The sequence below is a fragment of the Halichoerus grypus genome, chromosome 6 (genome assembly GCF_964656455.1).
Source record: "Halichoerus grypus chromosome 6, mHalGry1.hap1.1, whole genome shotgun sequence".
In the NCBI taxonomy this organism is placed as follows: domain Eukaryota; kingdom Metazoa; phylum Chordata; class Mammalia; order Carnivora; family Phocidae; genus Halichoerus; species Halichoerus grypus.
Window position 1 is genome coordinate 18,369,091 of NC_135717.1, and position 14,894 is coordinate 18,383,984.

Here is a 14,894-nt window from a genome sequence, read left to right on the forward strand (position 1 = left end):
ATGCGAGCAGGCCCTTGGACAGCACTAACCATGTGCAGACACCATCCTAAGGCTTACATGAACTAGCATATTTAATTTTAACTCCTGGTCCATGAGGGTGGTACTAGTATCATTCCCAGTTTACAGATCAGGAAGCAAGCACAGAGAGGTTAGGTGACTGGCCTCCAGCCACACAGCTGATCCTTGGAGCACTCTGAGTTCCTAAAGTGTGTCAGACCCTTTTGCAAGGTGCTGACGGGGATGGGGAGAAAGGCAGAGAAGAAAGAGAGGTGACCAGGATCTCCCAGGCGTGGCGTCACCCCAAACTTGGAGCCACCGGGACAGAGGCAGACGCTGGGGCCAGAGTGGCCTCAAGAGGGCAGCAGGGACCAAGGAGCGAGCCTGCAGCCTGTCTGACGCAGCCATTCCCCCCCACTGGCCAGGTGCCCCTAGCTTGTCAATAAACGTGTGGGAAACGGTGGGATTTTGAGGAAGAACTGGCGTTGTCCAGGTGCCATCGGGTATCTTAGGAATCACAAGAGCGGCTGGGCGGCGACACATCTGCTCCTCACCCTGTCGCTGTGGGGGCTGCATGCTACTTCTCTTAGCCATCTTTGATGGGGTGGAAACTGAAGCCCAGAGTAGTTAAGTACTTTGCCCACAGTCACACAGCCCCTGACTGGCACAGGCAGGTTCAAACGAGGCAGGATGAGTGCAGAGCCCTTGCTTCTCGGAGTCTCCGTGTTCGGAGACCTGGAAGAGGGGTATGCAAATAAGGGCAAATGGTGGCTGAGAGGGGTCAGGAATCAGGGCTCCTCATGGGCAAGTCTGGCCCACGTCATAGCCCTGCTGTGGGGATCCGATGAGCTCATACCTCCCTTGCAGTGGCTCAAAAACTTTTTGCTGGCCTTTTCTTTTCTTTTTCTTTCTTTTCTTTCTTCTTTCTTTCTTTCTTTTTTTTTTTTTTATTAATAACTTTCGTGGGAAAATAATGTCAGAAAGGTTATTCAACAGGATGTTCACGGAGTTACACCTTCAAAAACAAACATTCATTTTGTGATAGCCCACAGGGTGCCAGGAGCAGGCGGGGGATGGGATTTCCGGTGGTTTTCACTTTCCTCTTTATACCTTTATGTTTTCTCTGAATCGGAGAAGGCCCGCACGTGCCAATTTAGTAATCAAAAACAAACAAACAATAAGCAGGGGTTTTGTGTAAAAAATAAGATAAAATAAAATATAAAATAAAATAAATAAAGTAGAGGCACGCCTCCCCCGGGGGGCGGGGGATCTTTGTAAAATCAAGGCTGGAGGTGTGCGGGGATGGGGCCGGGGGAAGGGGTGGGGGGGGACCCTGAAATCAACGCATCTCAGGCTGCCCCGGGTCTGCGCGGCCCAGCCCCCTCCTGCCCTGCGCACCTCTGGTCCAATCCCGCGGGGGCGCTGGGAAGCTCCCTCGACGCCAGCATCTCGCTCCGCCCACCCCCACCCCCACCCCCAGCCTACTTCCAGCTGCAGTCCTGGGCCCACCTGATCCACCAGATCCCCCCTCCCCCAATGCTCTTGGGGCAAACGTTTGGTACAGCCCTTTCCCATTCTTTGATCTTTCTGGAGCCACACTGAGACAATGGACAAAGGTGATGAAGATGATGGTGATGAGGGAGACTATCTCCAGGTTATCCCTAGGATGCAGGCTTTATTATCCTTCCTGTTTTACAAATGAGAATGCCAAGGCATGGGCAGGATAAAGGGGATGCAGCAGAGAAGGGGTCTGGGGCTTCATGACGCAAATACCTTGGGGTTCCTTGCCTAATTTGGAGAATGGGGGAGGGTGGGGCAAGGACCAGATTTTAAGAGGATTTTTAAGAGTTCTTTATTGAAGAAATTCCAAGAAGGCCCCAGGCAGCCAGCCATTCCCTGGGGGAAGTCACTTCACTCCTGAGTGAGAATATCAGCACTGAGGATTTTAAACCGCCTCCCCCTGCCCCAGTCACTGTTGTCAGGAGGAACCTGAGTCCTCCACTTTGGCAAGGTGGGAGGGAGCCCTGCTGGATGGAGGAACACTTCTAGTGGCTCCACTTCCCCTCACTTGCTCCTGCTTATGGGTAGCTTCGTTTGGGGATTGGGGAGATTGAAGATTGGTGCCTGCTTTCCACCAGACCATGTTTCTCAGTGCATGGGCTACTGTGCAGTTGAGCCAAGATGTAAATTCCTCCCTCTGGCTCCCATCCTGCCTGACCGTATCTCCCATCTCGGTCCCTGGCTCACTGTGCTGTAGCTGATCTTTTCGAACTGTGAACGTATCAAATTCATTATGCCTCAGGGCCTTTGCATTTGCTCTACCCTCTGCCCAGAATGCTTTTCCTCCAGCACTTCCTGGCTTCTTCCAGTCACCGAAGGTTCAGCTTAAATGTCACCTCCTTAAAGACCTCCCTGTTAGCTCCCCCTACCTCAGACCCCACTTTTCTCCATAGCACCCCTCAGTGTTTGTAACTTTCCCCTTTGTCTATTTAATGTCTGTCTCCTGCACTGAACTGTAAGGTCCAGGAAGAAAGGGACCTTGTCTCAGTTGCCTCAGCGCCCAGCACAGTGCTGGGCACACAGTAGGTGCTCAGTAAATATCGTGGGAGGTGCAGCTTTCCTGCCCACTGCTTCCTCCTTCCCTGTGTTAAGCTGGAGAAGAGCATCTGGGGAAGCAAGAGCAGTGGCCTTTTCCCCGGTTTCCCTGAACCTAGGAGGGTGGGTTTAAATCCACCTAAGAAACAGGAAGGGTCTAATTCTCTATTCCCACCTCCCAGAGCCCAGACGATTCTGTATTATGAGTCTCAGCTGACGACTTGGGTCCCCTTCTCTTGAGATCCTGGGGGAGAGGACAAGGAGATCAGTCGCAGTTCTGTGTTGGACTTCCAACCCAGCCACCCCTCCACCACTCCCACAAACGTGTTTTCTGAGACAACGCTCAGGCAAATAGATTCGAGCTGACATTCACATAGGTGGCTTGCTGTCCATGAGGTGGCATACCGTGGTGGCTGGGAGCTCTGCGGTCTGACCTGGGTTCAAGTTCTGCTCCAGGTGTCCTCGCTGTGTGGTCCTAAGCTAAACCTCAACCTCTCTGGGCCTGCTTCCTTATCTATAAAATTGGGATAATAATCGCACCTGCCTCCTAGAGCTATGACGTAGTGGATGTGTATAGCACTTAGCGTATTGCGTGGCCCTAAATAGTTATTTTGATTTTAAATTATTATATGTTTTTTATAAAGAGTTCTTGAAGGCAGAAAGTCCAGAAGGCTAGTTCAAGCTCTGTCATTCACTGTGTGACTTTGGGCAAGTCCCTTTTCCTTTCTAGCACTAAGTTCCCCCACCTGTAAATCGTGGGGTGGGAGGTGACTCCGGCATCGAAAGGCACAGATTTGGGCTCAGGATTTCTAACAAACATCAGGCTGCATGTGAGGTAGTGAGCTCCCCATTGCTTCTAGCGCACTGTGTAGAATGCCAGAACAGAAAGGGACCTCAACCAACCAAGCCCCCTATTGTGCAAGTGTGGCCATCAGGCTAGCTACTCAGACACCAGAGTGATCACGGACATAAGAGCTTAAATCCCATCTGCGTCTTCATGCCATCTGCCTGGATGTCGAGCACGGATCACCTACAGACAGCCTGGCTAATGGAGACCCTGCCTGGGTTCAGCTACGGACGGGCCCGCCCACGAACTAGCTGTGTGACCTTGACAAAGTGTCCGCGTCTCCTTGATGTGCCAAAGTTTGCTCCAATAGTCTTTACTCTCAGCCTGGGGACTTGGGGAGCAGCCAGCCATGCTGGAGAATGAATGCCTCTGGAAGGAGCCCTCGACCAGACAGAAGCTGGTGGACAAGCACCCCAGTTCCCCCACCTTTGCAGGGGTGCCTTTAGGCATGCGCCCTGCACGGCTATCCCAGGCGCCCAGAGGGGTGAAGGTCAGTAGCCCTGTTGGGTAACACACCCTTTCCTACCTCCTGACCTTCCCTGACTCACTGCCCCACTCCTGAGCAAGGTGTCCTGGAGTCACTTCCTAAAGCAACGGCCTGCACTTGAATCCCAGTCTCGGAGGAACCCAAGTAGAGACAGAAAGTTACTTAACCTCTTGGACCTCAATTCCTCTGGACGGCAAGATTCAACGAGTTAACAGAGGAGATAAAGCGCTCACAACCAGGTCTAGCAGTATGTTTATTTAATAAGGGGGGGGGCGGGGAAGGAGATAAAAGAGCCTTTATTTATACAAAACTCCACGCCCTCCTGCTCCACCCTCCCCAGCCTAGACAAATACCAGGTGATAAAACAATCTTTGAGATGCAAACAAGCATTACTCAACCTGAGGGGTAGGTCAATGTACACGCCTAGTGTGCCTGGTGTGGTCCTTCTGGAATGCCCAGCACGTCTGGATCACCGGACCGGAGCCACTCCCTTTGTCTGGCGTCTCCGTGGCTGCCAGCAAGCAACCACGGGGGCACAGAGCGGCCCCGAGGTGTTTACTCTGGGGATCCCATGCTTCACAGGAGTCCCCAGTCTTACGGTCATGTGGGAACCTGATGGCAACTCGTCATGGCTTGGCGATCACAATCTTCCGTGTCCTTTGGCGTCTGTTGCCTGCATTTGATGAAGCACGCCCTCCCCACTCCAGCCCAGATCCCAACTCCAGTGTCAACCCAAGGGAGGTCTGTTGAATGAACGGGCATCTCTGGCCAAATGACCACCCTTCCCGAACTTCAATGTCCCATCCATTTCCCAAGGCTTCCCAAATCCTTCCCCCGTTGGCTTGGTTAGTTGCCGGGCTTGGCGTCCAATCCACGGGGAGCACAGCTAATCCCAGGGCTGGGCAAGACATGGTGGACAAAGCAGGCCTGGGGGGCGGGCATGGCAGGGACAGCACCCTGGACAAGCTGGGGACCGATGAAGTGGCCAATGGCTGGTGCACAAGCCAAGGGGCCCAAGGAACTCCCGATCTCTGAATCTGCCTCGACCCCATGCCATACACTCCCATGGGATGTGCTGAGCCCAGGCCAAGGCTGGGAGATGGGGGGGCGGGGGGTCTGGTCTCTGTACCCCCGCGTCAGACCACCTCACCACTTCATACCGGGGTTTTCCAAGTCTTTTGCAAATCTGCCAGCCCAGCCACCTTCCGGGGGAGGCAGGGGAGGCCTGTCGCAGGCCTGGCTAAGGCCCTCCCCTGTGACGGTGGCGAGGGGAGGACACACCTAAGAAGCGCTGATGCACGTGGGCTCTGTGGAGAGCACGGCCACCTCTACCGGGGTCTGGCTTGAGCTCTGCGCATCGCTGGGGGCAGGCTGGAAGGACAGGGAGGGCTTGCCCTCCTCTGAGACGCCCAAGGGGGCCAGGGAGGCTGGAGAGAGGCTGGCCTCCAGGGGAGCGCCCCCTGGCAGGGTGTCTGGGGCCCGCAGGGGGCTCACCAGGGGCGAGGACCTGTCTCTGCAGCAGCCACAGCAGGGGCTGGGCACCATGTGGGCCTTGCCACGCTCCTCCTGGCCGTGCCACTGCTTCAGGTGGCCACACAGGTGGCAGGTGAGGGTCGAGTAGACGATGCTGCCGGCCAAGTCGTCCCTGAGGGCGTCTGTGGCCTGCTCCGGGGCCAGCAGGGCCTTGTGGCTGTCCCCTTCCTTCCCCGCCGGCTGCACACCCAGGTGCCCTGGGGCGCTGCCTGCGAGGAGCGAGGCCCGAGGGCTGCGCGCTGGCTCCGCGTCCAGTCCGAAGGTGAACAGGGGGACGGGGGTGGGGGCCCCAGGGCCGCCAGGAGGGAGGCTCTGGAAGGGTTTGTAGCCCCCCTCCCCACGGCTGGCCTCATCCCCAGATGTCCCCGGGAGCAGGCTGGAGAAGGCCTTGTATCCCGCTTCCCCAGAAGGGCCGGAGCCCGCCACCCCGGCGTCGGGGGCGCAGGCCTGCCGCACGGCGCACGCGAACTCCCGGTAGCCGCTGCCGGGGCCCGGGCTGGGGGCCGGGGCCTCCCGATGCTGGAGGACACTCTGGCGCAGAATCTGCTCCCAGCTTTCTGGCTCAGGCCGGGGGGCGGAGGGGATGCCGGGGTCCGCTTCCCTGGGGCATTCGGCCGGCTCTGGGTCGCATTCACCCTCCCCGGGGGCTGCGGACTGGCCCAGGAGGCTGCTGAAGCTGCGGTACGCGGGGTTGTCTGTGACGCCAGGGGGCATCTCCATGAAAGCCGGGCTGGCCAGCCCTGGGGTCGGAGAGGCCCAAGGAGTGGACTCAGGGTGCAGAGGCTGGGGCCCGGCACCCGGGAACTCAGCCCAGGGCATCTGAGCGCACTCACTTCCTAAAGGAGGAGGAAGGCAGGACTCCTCCAAACCCTGTGGGCAAAAGCCCCCAGGCTCCCCCCCGAGAAGGTCCAGGAAGAGGCTTTCTGTCAGCCGGGCTGCGATGTCCTCCCTGCCCTCCTGGAAGCTGCCCCCGCTGCCCTCGGGCGATGGGCAGAAGCTTCTTTTATCTTCCTCCATCTCCTCCTCCTCCTCATTCTCCACCGGGGCCTCAAAGAGCTCCACACGCTGCACCACGCTGATGCTCTCTGGCCAGAGGATCATCTTGCTGACCTCCACAGGGCACCATGCTGATTTTCCAGGAGCCTGGAAAGGCGCGTTTCTGGCAGTCTTGGAGGACTCCTCATCCCTGTCCATGCCGTGCTCCAGTAAACAGGGCAGGAGCTTGGTAAGACAGGTCTTCCAGTGTCTTCGAAAGCAGAGAAAAGTTTGGTCAGGATTCATTTTTTCTGCTGGAAAAACTCCTATTCACCCTTCAAAGCTTGGCTCTGAAACCATCCCGGACTGATGTCTATCTATTGCAGACACGCCTCCTGACTTCATAATCAATAATCTATCGGTCTATCTCCACTACCACACTGGGAGCTCCTGGAAGGCAGGGCCTGTGTTTTATTTTGGGATTTCTGGAGGCCGCACATAACTTGGCAGCTAACAGAAAATCAGTCTACTGAATAAGGAAAAGTCTCTGTCAGGGACGATGATATTTAAAATACTTATCAATTTAAAATATTTATCAATACCACAGCATAAGTAATGACTGTGGCCGCGGGGTCCTAGGCTGGGGCCGTGTGAGGGAGGAGCTAGAGGTGATGGAGGTGTTGGGAGGCCAGGGTGATGATCAGATACTCAAGGATTCAAGATGGCGGCTATCTGCCAACCAGTATGTAATTATGCCAACATTATAACCTCTGTCCAGCTTTTAACCTCTATCAGCCTTGCTCAGGCCAGACTGACATTTCCAAGGGGGTTCAGCATGGGCCTGAGCCCACTCCCAGTGAAACTCAGGGGGCTTAGCCACCATGCCCGCCTCCCTAGACCACCCCTCCTCCTGCCACCCCTCAAAGCCCAATGTCACAGGACAAGTGCTGAATGCTAAGGAGGCAAAGGCAGATGTGGAGGGAGGGTGTGACCTCACTCTTAAGGTGGGCCCACTGCCCCAATTCCAACCCCTTCCAAATCCACATAGGCTGTGACCCAAGTTCATATACATACGGGCACTTAGCTGGTTCTTGGCCTCGGGACCGCTTCCCCCACAGTGACACCTAAAATACGGAGACAGCCAATGAAACAGGGTGGAGAGGCCTTGCAGCCCAGCCTGGCACACAGCAATGCTCAGTGAGTGTTTGCTGCAAAAAGGTGGTAAGGATTGACATCACACCGGCCGGAGGTCCAATCGGGTCACTTCAGCTCTCTGAGCCTCAGCGTCCTGGGAATCAATGATACTGCTCTGATACTAAGCTGCTGGGGCTGATGGTAAAAATGGCCACTGTCCTCTGGAGCTCTTCCCACCCCTTGAATCTGGCCTCTCGCTTTGACCAAGAGAATGCCTTGGAAGCGACACTGGGCCAGCCAGCTCGGGGATGACAGACACGGCTTAGTCACCCCCACGCCCCAGGTAAGAGGCAGTCGACTTCTGGATCTGTGAGTGAGGCCCCTGGGAAGGGGCCAGGCGCAGATCCCTCTACCCACACCAGCGCATGGAGCCCAGACTGCCTACCTGCACAAGCAAGGGCTAAATCAATGGTTGTCGTTTTGACTCTCCAAATTGTGGGCTGATTTGTGACACAGCAAAGCTAACTGATACACGAACAGCACTTACTGTGTGCAGGACCCCGTAATATATATTTTATATGTATTGTCTCGATGAATTCCAACATCAGGTAGGTAGGCACTACTACAGCCCACAGGAGGGAAACTGAGGCTCAGAGAAGTGAAGCAACTTGCCCAGGTCCACACTGCAGGTAAGTGGCAGAGCTGGGGTTCAAAGCCAGCACCTGTGGACTCCAGAGCCACTCGGGAGAACTGAGGACACTCGGCTGTTCTGTTCTAGACAGGGCCTGTATCCCCCCTTCCTTCCCTCCTAGAGAACCCCGGTATTGCCCAGGGAAACCCCACATGGTCATCTCGTTGGAGAAGCTGACCCACCCCTAGCTCGGGGGTGGCCACGTGGCTGGTCTCCAGGAATTCCCACCCCCTTACCAGTGAATGCTCTAGGGGACAGGCATGGGGCACCATTTAGACCAATGAGAATCGAGGAGAGATTTGCTGGTGCGTTGGGGGCAGTTTTCTGCTCATAAGGGAAGCCTGTCCCCCTCTCCCTCAACTTGTGGCTTCCTGCCCTGGTACAGACACCTCTCCAGGAGATGACACGGAGGTGACCTCATGGGTCACCTCTTCCCAAGGGAGGTAAGAAACCAAGCGACCGACCCAGAGGAGCCCGCTCCGGCTGAAAGAGTAGCCATGGGAGCCAAGGGGCGGGGAACGAAGGCCTCTGGGCTCCTAGTGACCACACAGAAGCTGCTGAAACCCTGGAACCTTCCTGACTTCCCGTGGGCAGTTCCAAAAGCCACCCGAGATCCTTAACATCCCAGCCGCTCTGACTCCTATCTCCTGCCTCACTCAGTCCGAAGCATCCTCCCCAGCCCATGCTCCTACCTGGGAGTCCTGGATGACTATGGCCACTAGGGGGCTGTGGGCTGGGTTGGGAATCTGGTCCCACCATCCTTTCTTAATCCTGAAAAAGAAAAGGAAGAGGTATTGGATGTCATGGCCAGGCTGGTGCTCCTTCCATGATGGGGTCAGAGACCACGCTGAGTGGTTCTCAGATGTCTTGCCCTAAACCCATTCTACAGAGGAAGAAACCGAGGCCCAGAAGGGAAGTGACTGCTGGACTGTGGGCAGAATAGCCAGGTTTGTGCTCCGGGAGGATGGGTTTCCTGACGTGGCCACCTCTGTCCTCAGTGGGAACAAGCCCCAGGGAATTAGGAGAAACCCAAGCGGCAGAGAGAGAATTCTGGGTTTCCCCAGCAGCGATGGTCTGAGAAGCTGAGGAGACCCAGAGAATCTGCCCGGGTCTGTCTGGAGCCACAGAGTGTGGGTGCTGGGAGGGGAGGGTCTCCGATCGCCTCTGACTGGCCCTCATCCACGCCACTCGGTCAGGCAGCGTGCATTTACTGAGCACCTACTAGGTGCCACTCACTGGGCCAGGGTGTTGGGAACACAACAGTGAACAAGACAGACAAAATCCCTGCCCTTGCAGAACTGACCTTCTAGAAGAGATAAGACATCAGTCATAGCTACTTAAGTGTCATGAATAAAAATAAAGACGACGGGGAAGAGGGGGGAATGGAGAGTGTGATCCAAAAAGGCCTCTCTGAGGAGGTGACTTCTGAGCGGCGACTGAAGGTGGAGTGGGAGCCACAGAGATGCCCAGGGAAAGGGCCTTCCTGGCAGGAGGGGGGACAGGCGAGGGGGAAACAGGCTCAGTGAAGGGGAGACGACCAGCCCGGGGTCATGCAGGACCATTAGTGACAAGACACGAAGAGGGGAGCCTCTTCGCTGTGTGGCTGCCAAGTGCAAGACGCCTTCCCTCAGTCAATCCCCAGCCATCGCTAAGCCTTACAGGGTGAGCCAGGGCTCGCTAGACCCATTTCAGAGATGGGAGGGCTGAGGCCATGAGACACCAGGATTCCAAGGGCCTGAGCTCACTGGAAACAAGGCTCCTCTACCCTCCCCACCCACTGTGATCCAGGACTCTCTTGGGACTCTTAGGACTCATGAAATATGCTCCTTCAACCTGCAAAGGAGGGATCCAAGATGCACAGAGGGTCAAGCCTCTCATTGGCCACAAAGCTACCGAGCTCCAAGGCCAGGATCTGAACCCAGATCTCCAGACTCTGTCGGGGCGACTGTCTAGCATTCCTCTGTCTACTACCACGTACCCCTTGTGTGTGGACCACACCCTGGATACCCAGGGTGACACATCTCCCTTCTGCCGGAGGAAGGTCTTTCCCCAGCTCATTCTCCCCCATTAGGCCTCAGCTCAAAGGGGCCTGCCTGGCCTCCCCATCCAACATAGCACCCCGAACATTTCTCCCCTTCGCCCTGGTAAATTCCCTTCAGCACATGGATCGCTATGGAAAGCAGCTGTGGTTACTGGTTGACTTGGCGTCTTCTGTCTCCCCACAAGGAGCACAGGGTCCTGGTCAGCCTTGCTCTCGGCTGTTGCCTCAATGCCCAGCACATAGTAGCTGCTCAATAAATACTTATTGTTGAGCAAAGGAACTGGAAGCTGACAGGTCAGAGGGGGCTTCCCACCCACCGCACACCCCAGGGTGGCCGGCTCGGTGGCATCCCGTGCCGAAGCCCAGGACTCACTTGATGATGCTGATGTAGCAGGACAGGCAGATGGCCGAGATGACAAGGCAGGAGATGCTGACGCCAAGCGGCAGGTGCTGCTCCCAGGGCTCATAGTCTGGAATGGGAGGGAAGCCGTGAGCCTGCCTCATGCGGGGTACCACCTGCTCTCTGCCTTCCAGAGCCGGAGACCAAAGCCTCGGGAAAGGGTCGTCCGAGACCCTGTGTGAGCTGGCCACCACCAAGCCCTCCCGCCTCATCCCCTCCTTCTGACTCCTTGTCACACGGCCGCCTCGCTGTCCCCTGCTCCTCCAAAGCTCGGTGCCAGCCAGGATCTTGAACTTCCTGTTCTCTCTTCCCTGAAGCCCAGAGGTCAAAAGCAGTGACTCTGGAGCTGGACTACTGGAGTTCAAAGCCTGACCCTGTCATATCCTTGCTGGTGACCCAGCTTCTCCGTGCCTCGTCGGTACACTGGGGTTAACAGACCACTGCGTCACAGGGCTGTCGTGGGGATTACATGACGTAATACACAGAGCACTCAGCACAGGGCTCGCCCGTCCGGGAGCCTTTGCTGGGGTCCGTGCACAGCTGGCTCCTTCTCGTTCATGCCACTGTCACCTGCTCCAAAAAGTTCCCTCACGCCCTCTCCCCTGCTGCCCCCTCCCATCCCCCCGTGCCCTCACCCCGTTTTATTTTCTCTCCAGACTTACTGTCACCTGGATCGAGATCTCTCTGATTTGTTTTTCTGTTTACTTGTTTATTTTCTGTCTCCCCTCCAGAACGTCAATCCCACAAGATCAGGGGTTTTTGTCTGTTTTGTTCACCGCTGATTCCCCGGGGTCGAGCCCCGGGCCAGGCATGCAGCAGGGGCTCAATACACATTTGTGGAAATAACGAATGAGCGTCCAGCCCGTCATATATGTTCCATACAAGCCATTTCTCTCCCTTTGTCTTCCCTTCCCCAGGTCAATGGTAGAATCAAATCAGGGTGATGCAACTCTGCCCAGCACTTACCGTGTGCTTGGCGCTGTGCTGGGCCCCAGAGGTATGGACACAGTAGATCCTACCTACGGAGCTGGCAGCCCACAGGTGGGTCAAAGACAACCACGGGACAAGATGAGCAATGCGGAGAGGGCCGTGGGGGCATTTGGTTGGGGTACCCATCAACGGCCACTGTGCCCAGCACTTTGAAGACCCCTTCTCTCAGTGAATCTTGACAACAGCCCCATTCCTCCTCCATGGTATAGACGGTGCCTGAGGCAGTGCCCCCTACCCACAGCTACCCCCCCTTTTCTTTGCCAGGGAGGGAGCAATGTGCCCACCCTGAGGTTTGGGCCAGTCATGATTATCCTCTTCTCCTTTCCGGGAAGCTTCCAGCTTCCCTTGCAGCTGGGAGAGGCTCTGTGACAGTCCTGGCCAATGAGATGCAAGGGGGAGTCCGCTAGGGAAGCTTCCGGTAAGATTTTTCCTTCCTGACAGAAGAAAGAGATGCACCAGGTGCACTTGCTTGTGGCAGCCTTTCATTTCTTTTCATCCCTGGGGCAGGAGGGCGTGTACGGCAGCCACCTTGGGGCCATGGGGTAACAAGTCAAAGGATAAAACGCTCCCATGCTAAGGAGGGAAAGAGGGAAACAAGACAAGCCCCTGGGGTGACACCACTGAGCTGCTGTGTAAACTAGGGAAGGTCCCCTTGTAAGGCTTCTCATTATATGAGATAATTCAATGTTTCTGTTGCAAAAAGTCACGAGGAACAGCGCTGTTGCAAACAGCAGTTGGGGGATGCAGCTACCGAGTGAGGGACTACATGTCCCAGAATCCCTTGCAGCTATGTGTGGCCATGTCACCGGTTCCACCAAGAAAATCTGAGAGGAAGTGGTGTGTGTCACTTCTGGGCTTGGGATTTTTAAGAAGCAGGTCTGGTTTCAGCCCCTTCTGCTGGCTGGATGCAGGTGATGGTAGGGCCCTAGAACAGGGATTCTTCACTTGGGGGTTCATGGATCTCCAACAAGGTTTCTGATAGAATTTGGGGGTCTGGGAACTTGATGGGAAAGAAATAACCTCTTTATTTTCACTACCTACGGAGATTATTTTCACTACCTACGTGAATCTTGACAACAGCCCCATTCCTTCTCCATGGTATAGACGGTGCCTGAGGCAGTGCCCCCTACCCACAGCTACCCCCCCTTTTCTTTGCCAGGGAGGGAGCAATGTGCCCACCCTGAGGTTTGGGCCAGTCATGATTATCCTCTTCTCCTTTCCGGGAAGATTCCAGCTTCCCTTGCATGATGCTGATACCTCGCATTTCCTCCCATTAGGGACGGAGAGAGCAAAGCACCGCAGTAATAGCAGCAGCCACAAAGCACCAACAGAAATCAACAAGGTATCATTTACGCTCACCTACTCTGAAATGACAGTATTTAGAAGTACCACTAGATCTTGTTTTTACAGTGCTAATAAAGAAAACCTGTATTCGTAGACAACAAATATATTTTAAAACATTTTTATAACCTCATTTCAATAAAGTTAGTTTCCCCTGTAATCCTACATATTTTATTTTTTACATTTGAAAAATAGTATTCTGAGATGGGGTCCACAGAGTCCACTCACTGGACTGCCAAAGGGGTCCATGATACACAAGGGTTAAGAATCTTTGTCCTAGGGAATGAGGGAACCACAGGGAGGAAAACCACCCACAAACCAGCTAAGTTCATGCCGGACGGTTACATTTCTACGCTGTTTCTACTAGAACGTGTGAGCTCATCTGTTACTGCAGCCCAGCCTACCTACCCTGACCAGTACACCAGGTCAGTCAGTAATCCTGTTACCCGAGGTTCGAGGCACTCGATGTGATGGAAACGCGGACGCTCAGCCAGAGGACGTGTCTGGCCACAGAATAAAAGTGCCGAGCAGATGTTCCACCTGCCCACGCCTCCCTGTGGACACTCACAGTTAAGCCACGTTATGTTGGGGCTCCACTCACTCCACGTGCTGTTGTAGCTCTGAGCCCAGGCCCTCACTCGAGCGCTGTAGGAAGCTCCAGACTTGAGGGTGCTGGCCGCCACGCGGAGGGTGGGCCCCATGTAGGTCACGTTATAGACTTTGAACTGGTAGAGGAAAGGGACACGTTAGGGCACCAGCTTGCAGGAAGAGGACATCCCAGCTCCCACCCCGGCTGCCGTCTCCTTAGCTGAGCCCACAGTGTTTAAGAGCCACCAGCCTGGGCATCTGGTTATTCCTCTGATTTAGGCCTTTTGTTTCACCACAACTGCGACCAGAGTCAAGCGAGAGGAGTCAGGGAATTGGCCCTCACCCCGCTCCCCACCTGCCCCCGCCTGGCTCCCTGATGAGCCAGGCAACATTACTGGGGCAAGCTGAGTTTTAGTTTTCTCATCTGTAAAATGAGGGTAAGAGTCCCTACTGCCACTTTCTAGCTGTGGGACCCTAGGGAAGTGACATAACCTCTCTAGACCTTGATATGTTCCTTCTGCAAGATGGTGATAATAGAAGTCCATACCCCCCCGCCAGGGTTGTTGTGAGGGTTAATATGGGTAAGCATGGAGGACAGGGCCTGGCATGCAGGAAGCATGACAGAGACCTTTCTAGAGCACAGAAAAGGTCACCGTGTCCCCCTCTCTCCTCCGTGGGCTCTCTGGAGCCTTCATACTCAAGCCCAAACCCTGGCCTAGAATCTCAGCCCTGCTCCCACTGCTGGGAAGGGACTTCTAAGACCTGTCATTCAGTGAAAAAGGTAAATGAAAATTAGTAAGTGTTGTTTGCCACACAAACACACTTACACACACACACACACACACACAAAAGAAGACAGACTCTAGGATGGCCCCCTGATCCCCACTTTGTATCACACCCCTGTGTAATCCCTTCTTCTTGAGTGTGGGCGGGGCTTGTGACCTGCTCCTATTCAACAGAATGAGGCAAAGGCGGTGGGTAGGTAGGGACCACGTGCATGGGGTTATATCACGTAAGGCTATAATTCCAACTAGCTAGGAGATGCTCTCTCCTCTGTTGGTTTTGAGTCGACAACAGGAAAGGAACCGAGGGCAGCCTCCCACCAAGGGCCAGCGAGAATCTGTGGCCCCCAGTCCAGCAGCCTGCAAGGAACAATCCCGCCAACATCACAGTTGGCACTCGGGAGAGGTCTTTCCCCAGTCAAGCCTCATATGAGACCATAGCTGCAGCCAAGTCCTTTCATACCATTTGAATTTTTTACTACACCTAAGTATT

General features: G+C 55.1%; 1 protein-coding gene across 12 annotated transcripts in view; it reads right to left on the minus strand.

Moving 5' to 3' along the window:
- Positions 1-4,162: 4,162 nt before the first annotated feature.
- The window catches only part of IL4R (interleukin 4 receptor), a 74,742-nt gene continuing 64,010 nt past the window's right edge, over positions 4,163-14,894 (minus strand). For all 12 annotated transcript variants that reach the window (XM_036090675.2, XM_036090668.2, XM_036090678.2 and 9 more), the window contains 5 exons: positions 13,600-13,756; positions 10,674-10,770; positions 8,952-9,030; positions 7,509-7,558; positions 4,163-6,705 (listed from right to left, as the gene is read on the minus strand). In XM_036090675.2, the coding sequence (XP_035946568.2) occupies positions 5,208-6,705; positions 7,509-7,558; positions 8,952-9,030; positions 10,674-10,770; positions 13,600-13,756 (1,881 nt within the window). In that variant the 3' untranslated portion in view covers positions 4,163-5,207. The remainder of the gene's footprint in view (positions 6,706-7,508; positions 7,559-8,951; positions 9,031-10,673; positions 10,771-13,599; positions 13,757-14,894) is intronic.